The sequence below is a fragment of the Heliangelus exortis genome, chromosome 12 (assembly GCF_036169615.1).
Source record: "Heliangelus exortis chromosome 12, bHelExo1.hap1, whole genome shotgun sequence".
Lineage (NCBI taxonomy): Eukaryota > Metazoa > Chordata > Aves > Apodiformes > Trochilidae > Heliangelus > Heliangelus exortis.
This window is the reverse complement of record NC_092433.1, coordinates 20495686-20520867: the sequence shown is the minus strand read 5'-3', so window position 1 is coordinate 20520867 and position 25182 is coordinate 20495686. Positions and strand designations below refer to the sequence as shown.

The following is a 25182-nucleotide window of genomic DNA, read 5'->3' as shown; positions in this document are numbered from 1 at the left end:
CTTGATAAACACAGCACAAAAAGCTGTATTTTGGGCAGTTTGTTTTGGAGAGTTTTCAGGTCCCCCCAGGCAGTGACTCTGCCCTCCCTGAAGCCTGCTGGACACTGGGACCCAGCCCATGATGGACTCTTGGCTTCCACTTCCATTGCACCAAAGCCTTCCTGGGATGTTTCCATGTCTCTGAGCCAGCACAATCCCAGAGGAAACTGGTGTCAATCCTTTGGTCAGGGCATTGCCTTAGCAAACCACATTTTGTTTTGCTGTGATGTACACAGGCTCCGCTCCTCTCCTCTCCTCTCCTCTCCTCTCCTCTCCTCTCCTCTCCTCTCCTTCCCTCCCCTCTCCAGGTGTCCTGGCATCCCCAGGACTGCCTGTGAGCTCCTGGGACAACTGGAACAACTTGGCTTGGGAGCTGTGGGCTCTGTTCCCTCAGAGAGAAGCATGCACAGCTCCCAGCCCCAGCCCTGGGATGCTGCTGGCAGGATAAATGTATTATAAACAGGAATTTGGGCAGTAAAGGGACATCTGACCATCCCCCAGTGGGAAGGTGACACTGTCCTGCTGCCCCAAAGGAGAGGGACCTCATGTGAGAGAGTCCAAGTGGCAGGGTGGGCACCCGAGGGTCACAGAGATTCCCTTCCAGCAGGAGACTCTGCTCCACACACCAGAAAACATCCTTAAACTGCATCCTCCTCATGCTCCATAATTTGTCCCAGCATCCTGGAGCAGCACAGCGAGAGCACCTCCAGCTGCAGCCAGATGTGCAGCCCCGAGCCCCCCCGTGCCTTTGGCAGCTGCATGGCTGCTGGGGTCTGTTTGTCCTGGGAAGCAGAGGGGACACACAGACACCCACCCCAACCCCCTCGGCTGGGAAATCTGAATTACTGAGTAGGCAGCAAAGGCAACACCATGGGCAGGGGCAGCTCCTCACCTGAGAGGAACTCCCCTCCTCTTTTTCTCCAAGTTGACCTGCCTGAACTGCAGAGGTGCAAGTAGCAAACGTCTGAACAGAAAAATCAAGAATGTTCATGCAGAGCAAAGAGGCTAAATTCACTGGAAAAAAATTGTTCATCTTATATAATCCTGCAATACAGTGTCTAACAGAATTACCCTCTGAGCTGCATGGTTAAACACTACAATTTTGCTGCAATCAACATTTAATTTTTTTTTTTTTTTTTTTTTTTTTTTTTTTTTCAGAAAGTCTTGATTTCAAATAACCTGGAAATGTTAAACAGATGATACTAATAAGAGTGCAGATTTAACAGAAGGCTCCTTATTCCACAGTCACGACAAGCATCCTGACAAGAGGTGTAACTATGGCAACTCCTCTTTTCTCCCTTTTCCCACGGAAGAGCCAGGGCAGACATCTCACCAGAGGCAGTGCCAGGCTCCTCTCCCAGGTACCAGTGCTCTGCCTTACAGAGGGGTAACCAAGCCAAACATCAGCCCCCAGGCCTGCAGCACCTTTCTTTCCTTTTATGTGTGCTCCTTTTGTTTCCTGGGCATTTACCTGCAGCTAGCCAAGTATTTGGGTTGCACCCAGGTTAGAGAAGAAAACCAGGCTTTGTTCCTTGCTGCCAGACAGAGCCCAAACCCAACAATCTCACCCTAAATTCAAAGCTCTCCTTTTCAGAAGAAAAGGATGCTCTCCTCTTTACTGCACCACTGTACCTCACTCAGACATGGCTGTTTTCAGGAAGCCAATAAAGAGAAAAGCCCTGGGATGTTTTCCAGAGATGATGCTGGGTGTGAAACTGGGGCCTGTTTGCAGTAAGAAAAAAAACACTGTAAGAAAGGCTAATTTCATGTTTTTTTTTTTTTTTTCCCCTGCTGCTTACTGTCCTCAAAAAACCAAGCAAACAAAGCCAGGCCCCTGCTGCACAAATATCCTCTCTGTTTGCTGCCTGGGTCAACAGAAGCCAACATCCATCTCCTTTCAGGGAATTATTTCGTGTCAGTGACAGGTGAACACTCAGCTCTGCCCCACACTCCTTTTACTCACACACACCAGCACTCTCATTTCCCACCACCTACCCTTGGAATTTTCTAAGGATTTGCTATCCACAAGGTGACAAAACCCCTCGAGGTCTGGGTCAGAGCCCCAGAGATAGGGGGGACAGGCAGGGACACCTGAACCAGTGCAAGCCCAGGGACCCAGGGGCCTGGGGGGGCAGATGAGGTTTGGGGACAAACACGATTTTTCTCTAACTGCTGGCTGAGCAGACCTCAGCACCCTGTCACTGGGTGCCACCCAGGGGCTTTTCTGCTCTTTGCTCCTCCATCTCTGGGCAGATTTCCTCGTGCTGCACCCAGAGAGCTGCAGGGACCCCCACCCTGCCCTGAGAACTTCATTCACTGGGGGTTCTGCTTATTTGCAGTTTTCCTGGCAGTTTCTCTCTCTCTCTCTCTCATTGCTATGATCAGCTTTTGGAACTCACTTACTGGATTTTCAGTGGCTTTTTGAACAAACATTCCACTAACCCAGTGCCACCAGCTCTGCCTGCTGGGGGAAATGCTTTGTACCCCCTGGGACTGCAAACAGCACTGACCCCAGAAACATCCAGGGAAGAAAGGGAAAAGGAAAAAGGAAAAGAAAGAAGAGGGGGAAAAGAAAGAAGAAGGGGAAAAGAAAGAAGAAGGGGAAAAGAAAAAGAAGAAGAAGGGGAAAAGAAAGAAGAAGAAGAAGGGGAAAAGAAAGAAGAAGAAGAAGGGGAAAAGAAAGAAGAAGAAGAAGGGGAAAAGAAAGAAGAAGAAGAAGGGGAAAAGAAAGAAGAAGAAGAAGGGGAAAAGAAAGAAGAAGAAGAAGGGGAAAAGAAAGAAGAAGAAGAAGAAGGGGAAAAGAAAGAAGAAGAAGAAGAAGGGGAAAAGAAAGAAGAAGGGGAGTGGGGAGGGGAAGGGGAAGAGAAAAAAGGAAAAGGGAAAGGGAAAGGGAAAGAGAAAGGGGGAAAAAAAGAAAAAGAAAGAAAAGAAAGAAACTTATTGAAGGGATCTCTGGTTCCCCTTGGAGCTGCTGCTGGGGACATTCTGCTGATTGCCACATGTTCTCAGTTCTGTCACCTCAGTGCACAGCTCCCCACTATACCTGGGGGGAAATAAAGCTGAAGCCACTCATTCAATAAAGGTTTTGCTCCTAACCTGATTGTCTACACACATTTACACATTTCACCCCAGACATCAGCTGCTCACTTCCAAACCAGATGTTAGATGTCCTTACAACAATTCTGCTGGCTGTCCTCTGCTCCCTGCAGCACCTGGCAGCTGCTGTGATGCTGATGCACAGGACCCACAGCAGAGCTGCCTCACCCAGCTGCTGCCTCAGAACAGAATTATTAATCTCTAATTTTTTTATTTTTAATGAAAAATCATACCTTGCTTTGATGAAACGTGCTGTGTACCTGCAGGCTGCTGGGCAGAGCTGAGCAGAGCCATGTCTGTAAGCACAGGAATCCCACAGCAGGGAACAGCCACCAGGCATCTCATGGAAGCACAACACTTCCCAGGCCATCAGAAACATTTCCTTTCTCAGAATCTTGCATCTCCAGCAGGCACTGGAGTCCTTTCCCTCCTGCCCTGCCTGCACACCCAGCCCAGGGCTGAGCTGCACCAGGAGGGGAGCACTCAGGGCTCAGCCCATGGGCACTGCCCTGGGATGGCTCCGCAGCCCTGGCTGCTGCTTTACCTGTTAGCAATAATAGTTTAACAAATTCAATTAGCTGCTTGTCAGAACCAGGGGCAAACTGAAATGGCTGCAAAATGATTTCCCAGCAGTCAAAAGCCACCGAGATCAAGAAAATCTGCAAAGACCCTAAACCTCAAATTCAGCTTCTGTGCCAGCTCAGGGGCCAAACCCCAGTGCAAAGTTTATCATACACCTCCCCCAGGCTTTGACTCCAAGGCTCTTGGCTGTTCTCCCCCCAGATCCCATTCCCAGCTGCTTCCTATCCAGCTCCCCACACTTCCATCCTCTGGCCAGACAACACAGAAGGGCTGAGAAACTTCCTTGGGCGATTCCTGGGGGCTCAGAGTCAGGTTTGGCACCTGAGGCTGGGATCCTGGCTGCTCCTGGGGATGCTGTTGTTGCAGCCCCAGGATCAGTGGGAATGGGAAGAGCCCCCATCCCAAAAGGCACCAAACACAACTGCAAAGCTTCCTCTGTCTGGGCAGAACCCTGGTTGCAGACACTGCAATGCCCAAACCTGGAGCAGCTCCAGAGACTTCAGGAAAACCCAGGTGAGAACATCAAGTCTGATTTCCTGACCTACAGCTCTTCATCTGAGCCACCTGATCAGCACAGGGAGGATGTGAGAGCCTGAGAGTCAGTGCTGTAAGGTGACATTTGTCCTGCTGGGGAGAGAGGGGGCATTATAAATATATGGAAGAGAAGAGAGCCAAAAACCTTTGTCTTTTCCCTGCTATTACAATTTATGAATTTGACAAACTCTCCCTGAGAGGATGTAAGGACTGATAAATTAGTCAGAAGGAGAACTCAGCACTACTAAGACTTTATTAGACAAAAAAAGCAAGCTAAGGACTGCCCTGTGAAGTATAACAGGAGCTGCAAAATCGACAGCTCACTCTTCTTCCAAATTTCTTAGCAAAAAAAACTGACATAAAAAGTCAAAAAGAAACAATGGAACAAACGAGGAATACTGAGATGCTAATTAATACTCATTTGTGTCCCAAAGACATGTATCTAACTGCCTAGCTTTTAATATCCAAAGCACTCGAAGGCATGAATAAGGTGTTTTACCCATGACTGTTCAAACATCAAACCAGAAGGTGATCACTGAAATGCATAAAGAATTTCAATTTCAATGAAGAATTTCAGTTTTTCAAACAGGCTGACACTGCCCCCCAGATTCACATCTCCTGTAAGTCCTGAAGCTGTGAGGTAGCCTGCAAAGTAATTAATAAGGGAGCACTCAGTCAGCTGAGAGCATTAAAGTGCATTATCAAACCTAGCTGTTCTGAGATGTAAAAAGAAAGTGGCTGATCCCCAAACATTCTGAGAGGAGGCTCTGGCAGGAAGGTGCTGAATCTGCAGCCTGCCCAGGCTCTCGTGGCATCCACTGCCTTGTGCTGGCACACTCACAGACTTCTGCCAGGGACATTTCCTGGCCAAATAATAATTTAAAAAAAAATTATAGCCTCCTAAGTAGCTGGAGTCCAGCTATGCATAAGAAAGTCAACAGGGTGAAGATTTGGCTTCTCCTGGCCCTACCTCTAGGTCTCATTCAACAGCAGCAAAAGGCTTATTTTTGGGAGGCTTGAAAGGGAGCATTTAAACAGCACATACTGCTCTCAGCCACATAAAGTGCTGCCATGGCTTAAACCCCACACATTTCTTGTGAGGGACACCCTTCACAGTTGGAAATGTCATGAAATGTCTAACCTTGCCTTGCCAAGGAGAATAACTGCAGCCCCCTGGTATCACCCACAAGATGGCTTTGGGAGAGGCTGATTTTTGGCACCAGTTTGGCTGCTGGGCACCAGGAGGCTGCCATGGAGACACAGAACCTGGAGGAAAACACTGACTTGGGTGGGTAGAGACCTTGAGGAACTGGTAAGGATCAAAATGCAAATTAAATGTGCAAATGAGAGGGTGAGAGAGAGACCAAATTTTAACTTAAAAACTTGTTAAAAAGGGAAGTGGACTTGACCAGGAGTCACCCCAGCACCACTCATCCCATTGTCTGACAAATAAACTGTCAACAAAATCATTTACACCTGTACCAAAATGCACCTGTACAAAATCATGTCCAATTGTACAGAAAAGATGCAGTAGGGGCTAATTGGGGGGTGGCACAGGCATCTCTGATGGGTCTCTGTGCAATGCTCAAAATGAGTGTATCATGGTTACAAGAAATTTATGATAAGTGTTTAGTTTTTCAGTAAGCCAGAATAAAAATAGATTCAGTGAAGACCTGTCAAGGTCTTTTGCTTATTAATTTTGTCTTCAAATTCTCATTTTTTGGCAGTCTTCACTGCACAGAAAATCCTTCCAGTGAGGTTAAGCACAGAGCACTTTCTCAGGATGAAACTGGCCAGATTTGAAGTAAAACTGATGCTCCAACCCAGAGAATAATTATTCTATAGCATGTACTGTAAGGAATGATGAGCTACAGAACATCACACAGTGGGCACTCAAAGCCTTCAAAGAGCTGCCCAGTCCCCAGAGAAGCTGCTGCTGATGGAGGATGCAGGTGACCCCAAGAGTGTCCCTGGGGCTGTGAGCAGGAGGAGGATGGGCATGGAAATCCTGGCACTAGAGTAACTTGGATTATTTACCTCTTCCAGCATAAACCCAAGATCAATTTGAAACCACATCTTGAGTCCCACCCCAGCAGCTTCATTAGGGCATCATCTCAGTAATTGCATCTCTGGTCTAGGAGAGGTATGACCAGGATAGACACTGACCCCACACAGACCTCCCCAACCCTCTCAGGGCTTTGCAGTCACCACAGAAATCCCTCTGCATGCAGATCAGGCTAAAAATTATTTGTGAAACACCTGGGGGCCTTTGGGAAGCAGCACCCAGCGCCCAAGCCCTGGCGGAGGGTCCCTGCCTCGGGTGGCAGCTGCCCTGACCCCACATCCCTGGCACTGCTGCCCCTGGGCTGGAGGTGCCAGCCCTGTCCTGTCCCTGCACTCAGCAGCATCTCCAGATTAATGGGGTCAGTCCTGGAGATGTCCCCACTGCCCAAAGCAGGGCAGAGGAGCATCTCTGGGGAAACCCCAGGTGAGTTTCAGAGGAGTGAGAAGTTGAAGGGTCTGGCAGCTGCTGCTCCTCCTGCCCTCAACCCCTGGCAGCCCAGAGCAGAGCTGGAAAGGTGCTGCTGCTCCAGAGCTGAGGTCAGGCCCTCAGCTAACAGCAATTGATGTTTCTTCTCCAAAGTGATGGGACCACTGGGCTTTACACGTGCTCAGCCTCTGGCCCAGCTCCAGCTGAAGTTCAGCAGGAAGGACAGAGAAATGAGAGGAAGATGCTGAGGAGCTGCAGTGCTTGCTAAAACAGCTCTGAAATGCTGCAGGGCCAGCAGGGCCATCTCACTGCAAACAGCAACAGAACCAGCAGTGCCCAGCAGTGATGATGCCCCAGAATATGATACATAAATAATGATAATGATGTTCATCATCATCATCCTCATCCTCCCAGCATCACCCCTGGGAGGCAGCACCCTGGCACCCCCAGCCAGCCCTGCCCTGGGAGGCTCCCAAAGCCCAGGAGGGGGATCCAGGTCTGTCAGGTTCCACAAGCACTTCTGTCCCTGCACTGCCTTTTCCTCCTCAGCTTTAAGCATGTGGCTTGGTGAGGGACCAGGAGAGAAATGGTCCAGATGTTTCTGCAGTGCCAGCTGGGACACGGCAGCTCTGCAGGAGCAGTTGGAGTTTCTTTCCCTTGTTTGAGGGATGGACAATTTCATTCCCTGACCCAGATACCACGAGGAGTTTTTCCAGCCTTGTGTTTCCATCAGGCTCAACAGCAAAGCAGCCCTGTTTGTCACCCCCAGGACACAAGTGGAAAGCATTAGAAATGCACCTGCACCTCTCTGTGCATCACACATGGAAACTGCTACAGCCAAGCAAGGGCTGAAGCACCAGGCTGATACCCACACACCAGTGTGTGTGTTCCCAGCAAAACCAGGGGCAGCTTACAGCCCCCTTGATGTCTTCCTGAGATCCTTGCTTTGCTTTCAGATCAGTATCCTGCTTCCTGCTGTGTTTTGCTTTTTACTCCTAGAAGAACAGATCAGAGCACAGCAACCAGAGGAACAGCATCAGTCCAGCTGGAGCAGGCAGAGCAGGGAAGCAGCCCCTGGAGCAGCCCCCAACCCAAACCTCCAGCACTTTCCACACCTTGGCATGGCCCAAGCTCTAAGGTCTGCCTGAAGAATCTGAATTGCTTTGTACAGGACTTAGCTGACAAAACTTTCTGTGTGTCTTTGCAGATGGAACTCTTTACATTGCACAGTACTGTTGTGTGGAAAAAAAAATTTAGAAATCCATGTGAGTTCCTAATTCTGTAAATTTTTAACCTTCGTAGAATCTTATTTTAAAAAAATTGATTTCTTCTGAGATGTAGCATCTCCTCTGGCTCCCTCCTGTTCTTCTCATCTCCTCCCTTTAGCAATTACATCCTCACAGAGTTGCCCTTTGCTCTTCCCCACTGGATTTGCATTAACACTTCCAGTGGCCTCTTCTCCTCTCCCCCCTTCCTTACATTTCCCTCCCTGCCACCCACCAGTGCCCTTCCTGACCCTGGCCCGGGGTCAGCCAGAGCATCCTGATGATTCTAAAGAGCTCCACACCTGAAGGAGGCTCTCTGTGCAAGTTAGGGTAATGGCCATGATTCAAGTACAATAAAAAGCAATTTGAGCACTTCACAAGAACTCGAGTTGAATTGAGCCTGGAGCGGTGGCAATTTACACCACCCAAAGAGATTATTTTTTTTTTTTTTTCCCTGTGACTCAAAAACTCAATTCAAGCAACATTTGCTACCTTTGCTGATACAAGTTCTCCCCTATTAGGGCTCAGCTCAGCATTCTGGGGGCTGAACACAGCAGTTTCTTCCAGCACCCCCTGCCCAGTGCTGCAGCAACCCGGGGCAAAGGAGGGGGCAAAGCCACCCGAGCCTCCCACAGAGCTGCAGATAGGAGAAATATTGACCAGAGGCTGTCAGTCATTTGTCCCCAATGCCACGCGCTCTCCCGTTCCCCTCATTTCACTAGAAAAGCAGCAGTTCTGGGCTGATGGAGTCACAAATACCAAACCAGCTCACAAGAGGACACGTAGGCAGCCACAACACCCAGAAGCAGCCAGCCCTCAAAAATTGTTCACTGGAGATTGTTCAGGAGAGGTCGCTGGGATCACCCATCCTCAAAAGCAATATTTTGCAAACTTTTTTTTTTTTTCCTTTGAGCCATTTATAATTTTAGAGTAAAGGAGGTTGCTCACATGTTAGCTAACATTCTTTTTATGCTGCCAGGCAACGCTGCTGGTGAAGCTGCTAGAAATGACTCAGAAAACATTTTGTTAGTGCTTAGATGTGATTGCCATAATTAACTTCTGATCATTTGTTTGTTCCTTTTTAAAATTGTTACCAAATATCTCCATCCTCAAAGGCTCTATTGGGATCCACCTCCACTGGTGGGGAGCAGAAGACCAGCAGTCCCTGGTTTCCCTGGGGCACAGTGCAGGGATTTAAATCCCCCAAGCCTTGGATCTGCCCTTTTCAGAGCAAACCCCTCAGAGCTTGGGGTAATGGATACGTGAACAATTTTTAAGTCAGACACTTGTTTTCACACAGCTGCACTAATGCACATTCCTCATGGATTTATGTATATCAAAATCACCAAAATAATAATAATAATAATAATAATAATTTAAAAATAAAGTAGTAAGAAGCTGGATTTTTCCTTACCTTTTTGGAAGGTAAAGCAGGCAAAAGCTATACAGTAGGTGGAAGAGTGTACCAAGTAACAGACTTTTGAACACTCTTTCTTACTGGTGGTATGCAGTCTACAGGAAAAGTAAATACATTGGTATGTAGAATACGTCTGCTCACAATAATCTCTTCAAATTCTGCCCTGTCAGGGAGGCCATGACATTAATCCAAGTGAAGAGCTCAGCTCAGAGCTGCGAGAGTGGAAAGCTGAGAGACGCCAATACACAAAATTAACTCTGGGTCAGAAATAAATGGAGCAGTTCACACAAGTTCAGGTACCTCTGAGCACGGGGGCAGCTGCTCAGCAGAGAGCAGGTCTCATCGATTATTTTTTTTTTCCCCCCTCTCCCCTGCACAAAGCCTGAAACATTTTGGTTTCAGGCTCCCCAGCCCTTCGTCACCCGGGCGGTCACTCTCAGCCTTCTCCACATCATTAACAACCACTTAATTAGCTTTTCTTCTTTTCCTGGGGAAGATGGGATGGGCAGTGTTGAGGATGAAGAGGGGTGCAGACACAGACAGAGCAGGGCAGGGGCTGCAGATGCTGTGTGCCACATGCACTGTCCCCAGCTCCCAGGGCAGCTCTGCTGGGGAATGGAGGCATGCAGGGGGGGCTGCTCTGTCTGGGGACAAGGGACAGCCCCTGCACCTCACTACTGCCACATCTCTCTGCTGAAGGCTAAAGGAAAACCATCCAGAATACCTCTGCACTGAGCCCTCCGGGCACCTGCTCACCTAAGAGTCCACAAACCCTGCTGAAAACCAGAGTGAGAACGTGAAGTTCTGAGGCTTCAGAGCTCTCTGGTGACACCTTTGTCCTTTGGTGCTTCAGGGCAGCTCTGCTTCTGTCTGACAGGGGACAGCAGGGGAAAGCAGGACAGCAAACACCCTCCTCCCAGGCAGGGATGCTCAGAACAACCTCCCTGGTACCAGACAGCCCAGGGGCTGGGTTCCCTCTCTCTCCTTTTGGTGAAGCCATGAATGAAACCAAGCTGCCATGGGGAGTGAGGCAGTACAAGGAGACTTTGCTACCAGGTAAGTACAGGTGGGAGGTCCTTGTGCTTTCCCTACAGCCTGACCTGATGAGAAGCTTCTTCCCAAGCAGTGTCACCTCCATGAGAGCAGAAGGAGCTCCTCACAGGGATGGAAGCTGCTGTGCACCGAGTTCTGCTCACCCCAATCTGCCACAAACATCTATCAGCATGAAAAAGCTGTTGGATGAGGCAAAGCATGCACATGCCAGATGGTGAACTGCAGTGATTAAGGGAGTTTTCAGAAGTGACACAGCTCTAGGTTGGAAGGCTTGGCCTTCATACATCCCACACAGCATGGAAGCCCTCCCAGGGCAGGAATGGGAAGCTCAACCTGTGAAATTTTGCTTCCCATATATCCTAAATAAAAAGCTGCGACGCAGCGAGTCCCCGCTGCTCCTGATGGGTGGGGTATGAGGTCACTGCAGGAAGTGATTTTCCTCCCACATTGAGCCAGTTTCTTTTTTCATACAGGCACTAAAGCCCCAGCACCTAAGCCCAGCCCTCCTGAGTGCTCTGAACATTTTTTCCAGGCTCAGATCCCAGCAGATCACCCCAGAGCAGCATTCCCACAGGATGCTCAGCACTGCAGCTGAGGACCCCCGGTCCTTAGGAAGCCTCTCGGGTAATTTTTAGGCCTTCCAGCTTCCCATGCAGGTCTTGTGTTCATCAGGTATTCTTTTAATAATTTACCATATCATGGAGGGTTTATCAAGGCTATTTTTCTGTAAAACCAGCCCCACTTTGCTTTTGGTTTTGACTCTGGCATAAGAGTAAGACAGGGCATAGGTTTGGGCTTAGTCCTCAAACTCCCCAATGTCTGGAGGTACATGAATCCCATGATGGTGGCTCATTAATGCCATTAATTAACCCAGTGCTGGGGTTATTAACTTCTTAGGAGTATAAAATATTGGGGTATTTCCAATAGAAATGGCAACTCCAGCCCCCAGTAACTGAGCAAGCCATGAACAGCAGCATCACCTGGAGAAACAACAGAAAATCAAGCTGGAAAACCCAAAAGTATTTTTGCACTTAGGAGAAAAGCCTTGGTAGCTCCTCCAGGTCTGGGTCTCATTTTGCTTTGCAGGGTGCTGATAGCCTCAGATTCACCCTTTAATGCCCCTCAGTGAATTTACTCTCAGGTTAACTCACCTGTAGTGAGGTTGAGAGGAGCCTGGCACAGAACTCAAAACCAGGACTTCCCATCTCTTAGCTCCTTAAGTAAATTGTTATGGAAACATCATAACCTTATTCATTTATTCTTTTTCTGAGACATTTTTCAAAATTTCATTGAAAATGAGAGCTTTGCTTTGATAACTCTGGTTTTTTTGGAGCTCATTACTATTACTATTCATTTTGAATTTTTCTACCTAGAAATGGAATTGCAAACATTTTTAAAAAACAAATTTTTTTTTTTTTTAAAAAAAAAGGGAGACTCAGTTCAGGTATTACTTGCATAGACACATGCATGCTGGCTGCTGCTTGGTGAGGGGGTTGATGTCCAACCTGCTCAGCACTTCAGAGGCTGCAGTACCAGTAACTGCAGTTGTAGCTTATCTTGGGGCTAAAAGTACCCAAAGACTTTAAGTACAGCAGTAGTTTTACTTCCTTTGGTTTTCTAATATTTTTTTCTTAACACACATATCCAGGGAATAAAATAGTAGTAGGTGCAGCTGATAATATGAACAGATGGCACTGTATATAAAAATAATGAAAAGACTTAAAAGTAAATTTATTTTCCAAATCATAAAAAATTTAAAAGCCCAGTACTTGGAGAAAGTCATATAAATTAATAGTATTGCACATTTCCTGACTGCCTGGGTAGAAGACACAAATTTATATGCCTCAGAATCCTACATGTGAGCAAACGAGTTGCCAGAAAGCAGAATCCCTTCACACACTCCAGGCTCCAAGTTGTGAGGGTTTTGCTCCCCATGGACTTCCCCCAGCTTTAAATCAGCATTAACAAAGCCAGGCTGCAGGCTGGATGCTTAAGGCAGAAACTGGGAGATAAAACATATCCCAGTATTTAGTCCTGGATGAAAAGCACCATTGTATTTTACCAAGGAGATGGTGGCTTAAGCGAGCAGCTTTTTAAACAAAAAAAATTTTTTTAAATAAACATCTCTCCTTTCCAGGGAAAAAATCTGACTGCTCCTTGGCAGGGGGGGTATTCATCCTCATAAGGCTGCAAACAGGATGAGACCAGGAGGGAACCCAGAGCAGGAGCCCCCCAGGCTGCAGCCCCCTGGGCTCTCCCCAGGGAACATTACAGCAGCAGAACTTGGGTGGGATTTTTCTTGCTGCTCAAGTCTTTGGGGGGAAATTGTTTAGATTTTTGATTTCTGTGGAGGAGAAATGAATTCCCAGCAGCTTGACCAGTGGCTCAACAACACTCACCTGCCTTTGCCCTGCTCCTCCTAAATCCCCTTCCCTCCTCCTCCTGCTCCTCCTTCTCCTTGCTCTCCCTCCCTCCATCCTCAGCAGCCCTGCCTCCTGCTGGGGAATGCCCCAAACCTGGGGAATGCCCCAAAACCTCTGGAATGCCCCAAAGACACTTCCAGGGCTCTGCTGAGGAGGACTGGAGGAGGCACGATGTGGTTCTGAGTTTATGAGAAGCATTTCTTTGCTCCCACACCTCAGAACCGTGGTTCAGGCAGCCCAGTTTGCAAAGAGAGGTTTTGTTTCCCCAGTCAGAATTATGTTCCATACACCTGTGTGACAGGAACACCAGAGAGATGCTCTCAGGGGGTGTGTGGAGGCAGAGGTGCTGTGTCAATAATTCCCTGGCTGCTCCCACCTTGCTGGGACAGCAGCAGAGGAGCTGCTTGAGGCAGATGCTCAGCTGGCAGTGAGCGAGGGGCAGGGATTTCAGCAGCAAAGGGGTGAACTGATCATGGGCAGGGAGAGGGCATTTCCCCACATTCAGGTCTGGTTTTCATAAAAACTGCAGACATGCCTAAACCTTTCCGATCTGCTAGGAGGCTGTGCAGCTGTCTCCTTCCTCAGCTCCTTCCAGATTCAAATGCAAATCACATCAGATGGCCTCAGAATGTAAATTTGTGCCACGCTATGCACATTAAGGAGACTGGAAGCATCTTCTCCATCTCTTTTCCTTTTAAATCAGTGGCAAGATTTGCATTCGCTTTTCTAGGACTGTAAAAGTCCTTAAATGGGGAATCTTCAAAGCTGGTGAGATTTTTGTAAAGAAATTTTGAAAGCAGCAGGATGAGAACTTGGGTTAAGGGAGTTATCAATGGTACTCGTGCCTCCATCCATCCTGTGGCTGCTCCTGGCAGGCTGAGGATGGGCGTGGGGGCTCTGGGATGCTGGGGATCCCTCACCTGGAGGGGCAGGAGGAGGAGTCCCTCACAGCTACCCAGTGCTTCGTCAGGAGCTGCTGACAACTGGCCCCACTCAAAAAAAAAAAAAAAGAAAGAATTTCACCCTGTGTATGGGAGGTACCCAACATCTTTAAGAGTTTCACCCCATGTATGGGAGGTACCCAACACCTTTAGGAGTTTCACCCCATGTACAGGAGGTACCCAACACCTTTAGGAGTTTCACCCCATGTACAGGAGGTACCCAACACCTTTAGGAGTTTCACCCCATGTACAGGAGGTACCCAACACCTTTAGGAGTTTCACCCCATGTATGGGAGGTACCCAACATCTCAAACAGAGGAAGCAAAGCACCCGAAGCTCAGTGAGCACGTCAGGAGCCCCCGGGCAGGCAAGGCACAGCATGTGAGCAGTACTTACTGTTGGGGTCCAGGTTCTCACAGAGCTCTGTCTTGGCCTCCCCGTTGGGTCTGTCACTGGGCTTGTGGGAGAGGCGGGAGGACATGGTGGCTGCCGTCACCACCGCCTTGAAGCTGCGCTTCCGCTTCTGGACGTTGAGCTCGGGGTGGAAGATGATGATGTACACCTTCGGCATGTACAGCATCCCCAGGGCCACCGAAGCACTTAGGTTCATGGATATTGTGAGTGTGGTGGTTTGTATGTAGAGCTAGGAGACACAACACACAGAGCCTGTTACAGAGGAGAGGGGGCGAAGGGGCCGCGGCGTTTCCACCGAGCAAGGGACCCCCGGGAGCAGCCTCTGAGCACGGGGCAGGAAAAGCTCTGGCACTGCAAAGCACCCCCAGCTCCAACCCACAGCAGGGACCCAGCACCCAGGGGAGGCTCCGTGCAGGGACTCTCAGTGTCCTTAACAACACGACTGCTGCTGAGTGCTCCTGGTGCAGCTTCAGGAGGCTGGGATGGAGTTAATGCTGGTAAAAACTTACACACAGGTCTGCTGCCAGGTCTAGGAGAGGAACTGCAATAATACAGGTTAGTTAAAAGATTTCCTCTTTTTTTTTTTTTTTTTTAGACTTGAGGAAGGAGAGATTTTTTGTTGTTTCACTATATTTCTCTACAGTGCATTTAAATAACTTCACAGAGAACACACAATGATTCCTGTGCTGGTGATGTTCAGCTATGCTTATTAGAAAAAAATTGTCTATCTGCAAGGCAGGCCCAGGTACTGCCAGGAGATGAGATTCAAAAAGGTACACTGCAAATATAGAGGGGCAGAAAAGCCTTTGTCTTTCTTTTTTCTTTTTTTTGTTACCTTTTCTGAGGGCAGACCTAATAGATTAACTAGAGAAATTCTCATAAGTTCAGAGTGGGCAGGGTTAAAAAGCAGAGAGCTGGCACAGCCCAGGTGTGAGGGAGCTGGAGAGGCAGCAAGGTCCCTACAGAGCCTCTTCAAAAATTAAATACACAGTAAATCCATGCAGATGGGAAAAGCATTACACACTGAAGATGCTTTCATCAGAACACTATTTCCTCTTCTCCTCCTATTCAGTGCTAATCTGTCTGAATTTCTGATGGAAAAGCTCCATGAATAAATATAATGGCAAAGTGAAATGCTGACTCTGTCCAGGTATTTCCAAATTCCCACGTTTAGAAAAATACAAACGTCTCTAGACTTGCAAATTGCATCTACACAAGAGCACAAATCACGATTCTGGTGATTAAGACCACCCCTGGAAGCAATCAAATGCCCTACAGAAAACATAAAACCTGGGCTGTGCCTGGACATTTACACACAGGGGCAGAGAAGCAGAAACTGAAGTGTCTTTGTCTCTGTTTGCTCATGATCAGGAGGCAATGGCACTGATGGTGTCAGAAATTTTGCCAGAGTCAGACCACTGGGACATGGTCACCATCTGGTGAAAAGCTGAACCACTGGAAGCTGGAAGGGAGAAACTTCTCCCAACTTCATCCATGGGGAGGACCTCAGGTCCTGCTGGGACACTGCTCCTACCCAGCCTGGTGCTCCTCTGAAGTCCTCCTTGATGGAGGATTATTCCTGAATTTATCCTCTGGCAGGGCTGTGAATCCCACCCAATATCTGGGGTTTTTGCAGTCAGGTGGCTGGCTGCAGAGTGACTGCCTGGGTGCTCCCTCCTCACCTCACACCTTCCAGCTGGATGTGCCCACACTAGGGATTTGTGCTCTGTGTTTCTGGTGGGTGAGCACCCTGTCTTGTCAGCTTACAGGAACCTTCCAGAGAGAGGAGAGCTGGCAGGGCATTTGCTCCTTTGGAGCTGATCCTCCCTTCAGCTGCAGCTCAGCCAGGGTCAAGTGCATTGCACTGACATAAATATCACAGATTTAAATATTTATTAAATAAATCTGATAGCTGGAAGCAAAATACATAAAATACAACATCTAAGGGATGAAGGATGAACAGGAAGGTCCCTTCCTTATCTTCAGAGTGTTTGCAACTCACTCCCAGCTGCCACCCTTGCTTACTCAGGTCATTATTATTATTTCTGTGGCAGCACCAGCTCCTGGGGTTGCTCTGGGAGCTGCAGTGCCAGCTCCTCTAAAGGCCTGGGAGATGCTCTGCTAATGCCTGGGAAGAACCCTGGCTGGAAGTGCCTCTGCAGTCCTGCTATGTCTGCAGCAGACTCTGCCCCATCACCTCCTGTAATCAGAATTACCTCTGCCCCTCCATCCCAGAGGTGTAACCAGACCTGGCAGGCACTGGGTGTCTGCTCAGCAGTGTTTCAGGGCAGACCTCCAAGGTTTGGGGAGATGTGTGTCAGTGAGGAGCTGTCACAGACGCAGGAGATGGATTGCTCCTCCCGAGCAGTGTTTTGCTCAGCAGTTATCTCAAACGACTTGAACTCACAGGAAATCTGTTGGAATGGCCATATGGTGATAAATGCACTGTAATGTTTTGCAACTAACTCTTGATTCACTTTCTTAGGGACCATAAAAACCTTTCTACAGTGATTCACTTTCCTAGAGGCTATAAAAAACCTTTATACAGAAAGCAGGAATCTGGAGCACAGGGCAGAAAATAAAATTTAAAAAAAAAGAAAAGAAGCCCCAATGACCCAGCACTGCCAGCATCACACACATAATGAGTTGCCTGGGTTCCACAGACAGAAATAAAATATTTATGTTTCATCATTACAGATTTTCTCCACCCAAATCCCACTTCTCCCAAGGCACGGAAAACAACAGCTCCCCACAGGGATTTTAATGATCTTGCCAGTTAAGAAAAATAACTTCTGTCCCCACACTCCTGATGTCACAGACACACTGTGTGTGACAGCAACAACAACAACAGCATCATCAAAAAAACCCCACCCCAAACTCATGAACAGCAGCAGGGAAGATGCATTTTGAGTAAGGGCTGTTTTGAAAAGCACTACGGAGCTTCAGGTGGGTGCTCAGAGCAATATTTGTTACCTCCAGGTGGCCTTTCCTGCAGTTTGGATGGAAGAGCTGAAGGGTTGGGTCTGCAGGGAAGGTGGCAGGATCAGGATCAGGATCAGGATCAGGATCAGGATCAGGATCAGGATGGGACCCTGCCTGCCAGCTCCCTGGGACAGGACACCCAGCCCAGCACCACGGGAGGACCTGGGCAGGCAGGACCAGGTCCAGGAGCTGCACCCAGCACCAGGTCCATCTGGGGACGTGGATTTTGGTGTCCTCCTGCTCCCAAAGGGTTGGGGTCAGCAGCTCCCCAGGCAGTGGGGTCTCCTGCAGCATCCCCCCCCCTGCCCTGCCCTGCAAACACTGATGGAGATAACAGGGAGCTTTGGAGCAGCAGGGAAGCTGAGGGACACAGGGTGCTGCTCATGACAAATGGAGCTTTCTGAAGATAAGGAAAACTAATAGATATGCTTATTATGCAGAGCCTTAGTTTTATGTATTTTATCTCTGCTCTGTGGTTTTACCAGTCAAACATAAAAATGCAGTTTACACGGAACTATTCCATTTCTTATTTCACTCCTTCTGATAAACTCTCTGAAAGCATTTTAGATGAATGCAAATGGGTGACTTACAATACAAGGGATAAGATTTAACTGGCACTGGGAGTCTAATAATTCATGTGTGCCTTTTACAGCTGGCTGCTGAAACCTGGTACTTTCCAAACCTGAAATCAAATTGAAGAAATTAAGATGCAGAATTAGTGAGAGATGCTTGAACTTGACAGGAATGAGAACTGGGACTGAGCTGAGCAGTGCTGGGGAGCATCAAAGCTCTGAAACCAAAGCATGCCCAGTCCCCTGGAGGGTTTGCAGCCCCTTTTGCTCTGATGTGAGGACAAAGTCACTCAGAAGGGTCAGTCTGCCTCACAGGGCTCTCGTGCTCTCTCTCAAGCAGACTCTGATTTTTGATAAATTTTTAACTCAGTGTTAAACTTAACACACTGCCATTACAAATGCACCAGACTTTGAAGGAGCCCACTGGAGAAAACTCAACCCTCAGGATATTATTCACATGCAAAGGCACCTAGATTTTTATCATTTATTTTACATAAAGGATTTCCATTTGAATTTTAGATTTCTGTGTTTTCCAGATTCTTGCTCTATTCATGCAAATGATGGAAATTACCTTCCAGACCTTGAGAGAAAATTAGACTGGTCTTGAATAAAGAGACCTGATAACCAGCTACTCTGACAGAACCAGTTCCACCAGGGCTGGGTTTGCAGGAGGGAGGATTTCTCTCCAAAGGGAAGCACTGCAGGGTCAGGGCTCAGGGGCTTCTCTAACCCAGTGGATAGATTCCCAACTGCTGGGCCATAATAACTCAACTTAGAGCTGCAGAGCTTAGAAAAGCCTCTTCAGGAGTCAGAAATACTTTTTGTAGGCTAATGCTTTGCATTCAGTCTAATCAGGAGCAACTGCCCCTTTTATCTCACCCAGCTTTCTAATTATGCAGTGAATTGTGTTGGTTTGTAATATGGAAATAAAGTGGTAACTTAAGATATTTTGGGGCTTGTGTTATCACAGACCAATTTGTCTCATTCTTAGATGAAAATTAATACAAATGTTCTTACACATGAAGCAGACAGTTTATAAATCTCCCAGAAGACTTTTTCAGGTCACATGAAGATTTCATCTCACTCTCTGCATTATGTTGTGCAAATATAAGAACGAGAAACATTTTTTTAATAAAAATTAAAATTAGCTCCCACTGCAGTATATATTTGCAAAACTATGGAAAGTAAAAAGACTGGAAAACCAATGTGTTCTCAGGCATTTTAGTGTCCAATGCCCTTACCCACCAAACTTACCACACCATTTTAAAGGCAAACAAAAAAAAAAGAAAATACCTGTTTTCCAGTGAACTCTGTGTTTCTTGTACTTCACTTCCAGCAGGCTTTGCTCAGGAAGAGCCCCTGCCCTCCTGCCTCCAACAGAAGTGGTGCCACCTCCTCCTTTAGGGTAGCACCATCCCCTCTCACCTGGAAAAAACCCCACAGCCAATGCTGTTCCCGTTTCCTCAGATGGATTTAAGGGAGTTTTGGGCAATGGCAACTTTATCCAGACAACCAGATCTTTCCACAAGGGTTGTGCAGATTCCGTTGGTTGGGAAATACAAAGCAGGATGTGTGGATCAGTCCCCTCAGCTCCCCTTACTGCCCAGGCTCAGCAAACCTCATCCCATGCCCCACGGGGCTTCCCCTCCTGAAGGTGACACCCAGCTCCTGAGCACAGGAGGGGACAATTCCCTCTGCCCTTTTCTCCTTGCTTTTCACCCCGTGGATTCCATCACTCCACAGCCTTTACCCCACATCCTGCTGTCTGTGCAGCATTTCCCAGAGGATGGGGAAGACAACCCAGTGAGCATCCCCCGTGGCTCTGGAGCAGAGCTCAGCAGCAGCAGCAGGAGGAGGCAGGCAGTGGGGTGGGAATGGGGCTGCTCCTCAGGTTTTACAAAGGACAAGGGATGCCTGACAAACAAATCCCAGCAGTTCTGCTGACTGCAGGGCACACCACTGGCCTTTGTGAAATGGCTGTGGGAATGTCACAGAATCAGCCATACCATTTAATTGGAATTTCTGCACGTGGTAATTACAGGAAAGGTGACACTGAAGGCAATGATGGAGTTTTGGTTCCAGACAAGCTCTCTGTGCTGCTGGGTGGTTGTTCTGCAGGCTGGCAGCCCTGGGCAGCTCAGCGAAGAGGGGCTGGGCTGCACACCCCTGGAACAGGAGGGGTTTGTGACCTGGGGGACAGAGGGGCTTTGGGCGTCTGTGCAGCCCCATGGGATTTTCAGGGAATCAGAGAATCCCAGACTGGTTTGGGTTGGAAGGGACCTTAAAGCTCCCCTAGTGCCTCAGCTTCTGGGGGCAACCAGCCCCTTCACACCAAGGAATCTCCTCCTAATGTCTCATTTCAGTCTCTCCCCTTGCAGCTGGAAACCCTTCCTCCTTCCCCCAGCTCTCCCCAGCTTTCCTGGAGCCCCTTCAGGGACTGGAAGATGCTCTAGGGTCTCCCCAGAGCCTTCTCATTCAGGACTCACTCCAAGAGTTCTTTTTTTGGGGGCTTCAGAACTTATTTTTCCCAAGCTGATTTTCCCCATGTTTGTTCTGCAGCTGAACAAGGAACTTTGTGAGCCTGAGAGGAGTCATCCGATGGGCTGGTTGCAGCAGCCCTGATGCTGGATGGCTTTGATCAGTGAAAATAGTCGGTCTATTAAGTCAGTGTCCTTTGGAAACCCTCACAGCACTACAGCTGGGAGATCAGAAAAACCTGCAGGTTAACTTTGTGGGTACATTGCAGTGTAATGGAAAACCAAAACCAGGGGAACAGCAAGGACCCACAGAGCAACATCACAGCTCCTTCTGAGATCTGAAAGCAAAGATTAAAGTTTGGAAAACAGCTCCCAGATGGTTTTCCTTTTACATCAGTAATAACTCTGACATCTCACTCCTTCAAGAGGTCCCCAGCTCTGCTGCTCCCCCCTGAGCATCACCTGGGACCCAGCAACAGGACCCAGCTGAGGATGCTCTGCAGGGACAGGGGGACAGGCACCCCCACCCCTGGCCCAGGATCACAGCACCAAGAGAGTGGAGAACTTGGGCAGCCCAGGAGCAAACCTTCCCACACAGGTAGGGAGAAACATTCTGCCTTGGCATTAATACTTCTGGCAGGGCAGTTCAAGCCAACTCATCCTCCCAGGGGCTCATATGCCTTTGAAGGCTTTTCCTTTGCTTTGCTAACAATCAGATGGCTCTGTCTCACAGGCTGCCCTCTGCTTCTCTCCTTGCTAACCAGAAATTTAGAGTTCCAAATAAACTGCAGAAGTAATAACTGATAGATCACCACAAAAGCACTGTGTGCCTGGCTGAGCTTCCCTCATGCCCTTAACTGGAGACTATTATTGCTCCAACAAGGAGAACAAGGGGGCAGCTGAGCAGAGATTTGGATGTAAAGAATCACCAGCACTGAAGCAGCAAAGAAAACCTCATTAATCTCTTGAGGAAATTAGCCAAGCCTTGCATGTTAGAGACACAGCAACATCAGCTCATGAGCTGATGCTTCCACAGTCCCATCTCCAAAGGTGATGAGAGGTGTTCCAGCAGCTGGCTGGGATGGGAGTGTGCACAGCCCAGCCTCAGGCACCCTTCCTGCTGCACCCCCATAAACCTGACCATGCAACACAGCCTGCTTCACTGCCATGGGCTGGGCTTCAAAAAGCACTTGCAGAGAGGCAAAAATCTTCCCCCTCTGCCTGGAGAGCCCTTGGGAAAGATCCCACTGGAGCAGGACCCCAAAAGCAGCAGTCTCACACAAGCCCAGAGTGCTCCTGCCAGCCCCTGCTGAGCTCAGAACTTACACCAACCAACTCACACTGCTCAGATAGAAGCACCTAAAAGACCAGCTTGCTGAGGGCAAAACCCAAGTCAAACCAATGAGCTGGGTGCTCCTGGAGATGTCACCATCACAGCTCCAAGGCCACCTCACCTGAGGGTGCACATCAGCTTCCTATGAACAGTATTTCTAAAGAGAAGTGTAAGCCCCTCATGGGTTAATTACCCTTAAACCCCTCAGACCTTAATTATTGCTGAGCCCCTGGCCCAGGTTGCCCCCAGAAGCTGTGGCTGCCCCATCCCTGGCAGTGTTAAGGTTGGATGGGTCTTGGAGCACCCTGGTGCCCATGGCAGAGGTTGGAATTGGACGAGCATTAAGGTCCCTTCCAACCCAAACCAGTCTGGGATTCTGGGATTCCATGGAAATGCTGCTCCCTCCTGATGGCAGGGCAGAAGATGACAGACACCCACATGCAGGGAAAGGGCAGTGAGAGCCCCATGGTGCTTACAAACACCAGCAGGATGGTGGCTGCTGGATGGACAGAGAGCATCACATCCCAGGTCTGTTCCAACCAGTTACGCTCCAGTTTGCTGCCAGCAGCAGGAGGCTCTGCACACCAAAGAGAGCACTGGGGTCATGTTCTGACAGCTTCCCCTCTGCTGAGGCCCAAGGCAGAGAGCAGTGAGCAGGTCTGACAGGACTGACTTCACTCCCTGTTCTATAAACCTCCTCCTCCTCATCTCACACTGCCAAAGCCAACTGAGATTTCATGTCCTAAGAGCACCCCACACATCCAGTTTTTCAGCTTGCACTTCACAGGCAAGTGTGCAGAGTGAAGATGAAGTAATTGCGTGTATTTTAAATGTATTTTGGCTATTTTGAGCTAAATATTTTATCCAGCTTGTTCCCTTATAATAGGAGCTTCCTTATGGACGAAATTTGCATGCATCAAAAAAATAAATCTTTATGGATTGCATCCATAACTTGCATGATAATTCAAAATACCAGAAATGAAAGCACTTGCTCTGAGAGTTATGATGCAGAAGAGGGAGGAATCTTGTGTCTCCAGCCTTTGAGAGAAACTCCAGCAGCTTATCTTGAAGGAAATTAAATTATTCAGATAATTGGACAGAGCAGAGATGGAAAAGCATGTTGCTGCTTTCAAAGGCCATCAGATGGCTGCAAGGGAAGTGGGAGCAGTATCAGAGACAACCCCACAAGTCCAGGGGTTTGTGCAGACTGTGTCTGGCAGAGATTCCACATCTGTTGGGAAGGACAGAGCCCTCCCCACTCCCATGTCCCTCCCAGAGCCAGGGAAGATGCCCCTGAGCTCCTCCACCAAACCATTTCCCTGGGGTCTCTCCAGGTGCTCAGGGATTGCAGTCACAGCTGAGCTGGGCTGGATTTCCAGCAGACAGAAGGGAACAGCTTGAGAAATCCCATTATTAATCCTCAGAACTGTCTAATATCTCTTTGCATGACACTCATGTTTGTTATAGTAACTATAAAATGAGTTACACGTCACTAAAAGAGACAAACACCAAGTGTAACAGAACCAGTGAGCAGCTCCCTAACTTCTGGTATTAAAATAATGGCTTTTCCCTCTCGTCCTGGTTAAGCACTCAGCTTTCCTGAGCTAGAAATAATGCTTCATCTGTCATTTCTTGCCAAAGATTACATCATTGGAGAGAGCCTTCATTTCATTCTTCTCCTTCTCTGCTGCACTGCTAAATTGACTGACACACAATCTTGGCATTTTAGGGTATTCAGTGCCAGACTTCAGCTGCTGTTATAAATCATATTTCTCCACACTTATTGCATTTTATTCATTTTATACATGACCAGAGATTAGAGTTCAAATGAAATAGATTTTGCTACCCTTCTTATATTCCAAACATCGCCAGTCTAGAAATCTTTAATTTTACTCACTTCAACTACTGAATAATTCAATGTAAAGAAAGAGAAAAAAAACCCAAAACAACCCAGCAAAAAACCCAATCAAAACCCAACTCTGCAATGCTCAGTTTTTTGATTTTTTTTTTTTTATATTGCTTCTGAGCAAAGCCAAGTGAGGACACTGTGGATGCTGCAGCTTTGTCCCTGCACATCCCCAGAGCCTGGGCACTGCTGCAGCATCTCCTGCACTGGGACCTGGGGTTTGCCCCTGCTCACACCTCACAATTTCCACACCCGCAGTCACCACAAGCTTCTGGCCTCTCCTTTCCTCTGGAAGGGCATTGGCTGTGCAGAGATGGCCACTGCCAGCTGCCCAGGACTTATTCTGAGGACTAAATATTGATTGTAGGAGCAGAGCCTCAGCACACTTTGAATTTCTCCTCCCCATCCAGTTGCTGAATGTAGATGAGGCAAAGCTACCTCCCTAATTTTCATAAATTATTGAGGTGTTCTAGAATAGAAAATTAACTCAGGTCAAACCATTCCCAGACAATTCCTTTTTCACATCAAATGGAGGTCTTAGCAAGAGTGAACATCCTGGGAAAGGTATTGATTATAAAAAGAAAAATGGACTGCAAGATAATGTCTGTATAAGTAAAAATACAGATGGGCAAGTAGATGAGGAACTAAAAATATTATGGCTCTCATAAGTAGTCATGCATAATAAAAGAGTTTTGAAGCATTCTCACTCAGAGGAGCCCCCTGGCTTTCTAGAATTTTACTTCTCAGTCATTCAGGATATCTGCTGCTGATTAATAGCTGAAGAAAATGAAAAAAAGGTGTTCTTTTTAAAAAAAAACCACAACACTTTAGATGCTTAATCTTATGCTAATAGCACGTTAAGGCAAACTCTCTGATCACCAGCCTGAGAAATGAAATGTTCTTAGGTCTTAGACCAAAAGAGGAGCTGGGATTTATTACTGGTGACAGGAAAACCTTATCTGTCTTCCCACACTGCAGAGGCCTTCCCCTCGAGCAAAAAATCCAACATTTGGAGAAAATTAAGAGAAAGCATCCCCACGTGGCCAAGGTGTGGAGCACCTTCAGATGTGCAGAATAATGCTCTGAGGCAAAGCAGGATGGAAACCTGGAGAGCAGGAGCTCCTGGCACCCCTCTGGTTCACAGGTTGGCTCCTGATGGGTTTTTACCTGGGTGTGCAAATGGCCAGCACGGGGGGGAGAAGCAGGCACCCCCTCTGCCAAGCTGCAGGGCAGAGCTGGGACAGCCCTGACAACCAACAGCATCTTCTGGATCTGCTGGAGGTTGTCATGGCAATGAAACACAGCTGATGGGAGCTGCTGCTTTGCCTTGACAGGGCTGGAAAACACTGCCAAAATTATTCATAGCCTGGAAATAAGAGAGGCACACGTGCCCTGATGGTTTTCTCCCCACTAGGTGCTGCTAACCATTTTGGGGTTTTGCAATTTGCTTCGGTTTTGCTGCACAGTAAATCACTCAGCCTCACATTCTGATGGCAAGCAGCCCTTCCATTTAACTTATGCAGGGCTTGGAAAATTAAATTTATGACCCAAAATGGATTATAAGTATTTTTACAGCTTTATAAACACACACAGTAGGCCGGTAAGCAAATACTGAAAGAGGAATTTAAAAAAAGGAAGCCCCAAACCAGCCTTGGGA

General features: G+C 47.9%; 1 protein-coding gene across 1 annotated transcript in view; it reads right to left on the bottom strand.

The window, feature by feature from the left end:
* Positions 1-25182, bottom strand: part of GRM7 (glutamate metabotropic receptor 7) — a 200065-nt gene that overhangs the window by 9866 nt on the left and 165017 nt on the right. Inside the window, exon 9 of the mRNA XM_071756379.1 lies at positions 14238-14484. Within this exon, the coding sequence (XP_071612480.1) occupies positions 14238-14484 (247 nt within the window). The remainder of the gene's footprint in view (positions 1-14237; positions 14485-25182) is intronic.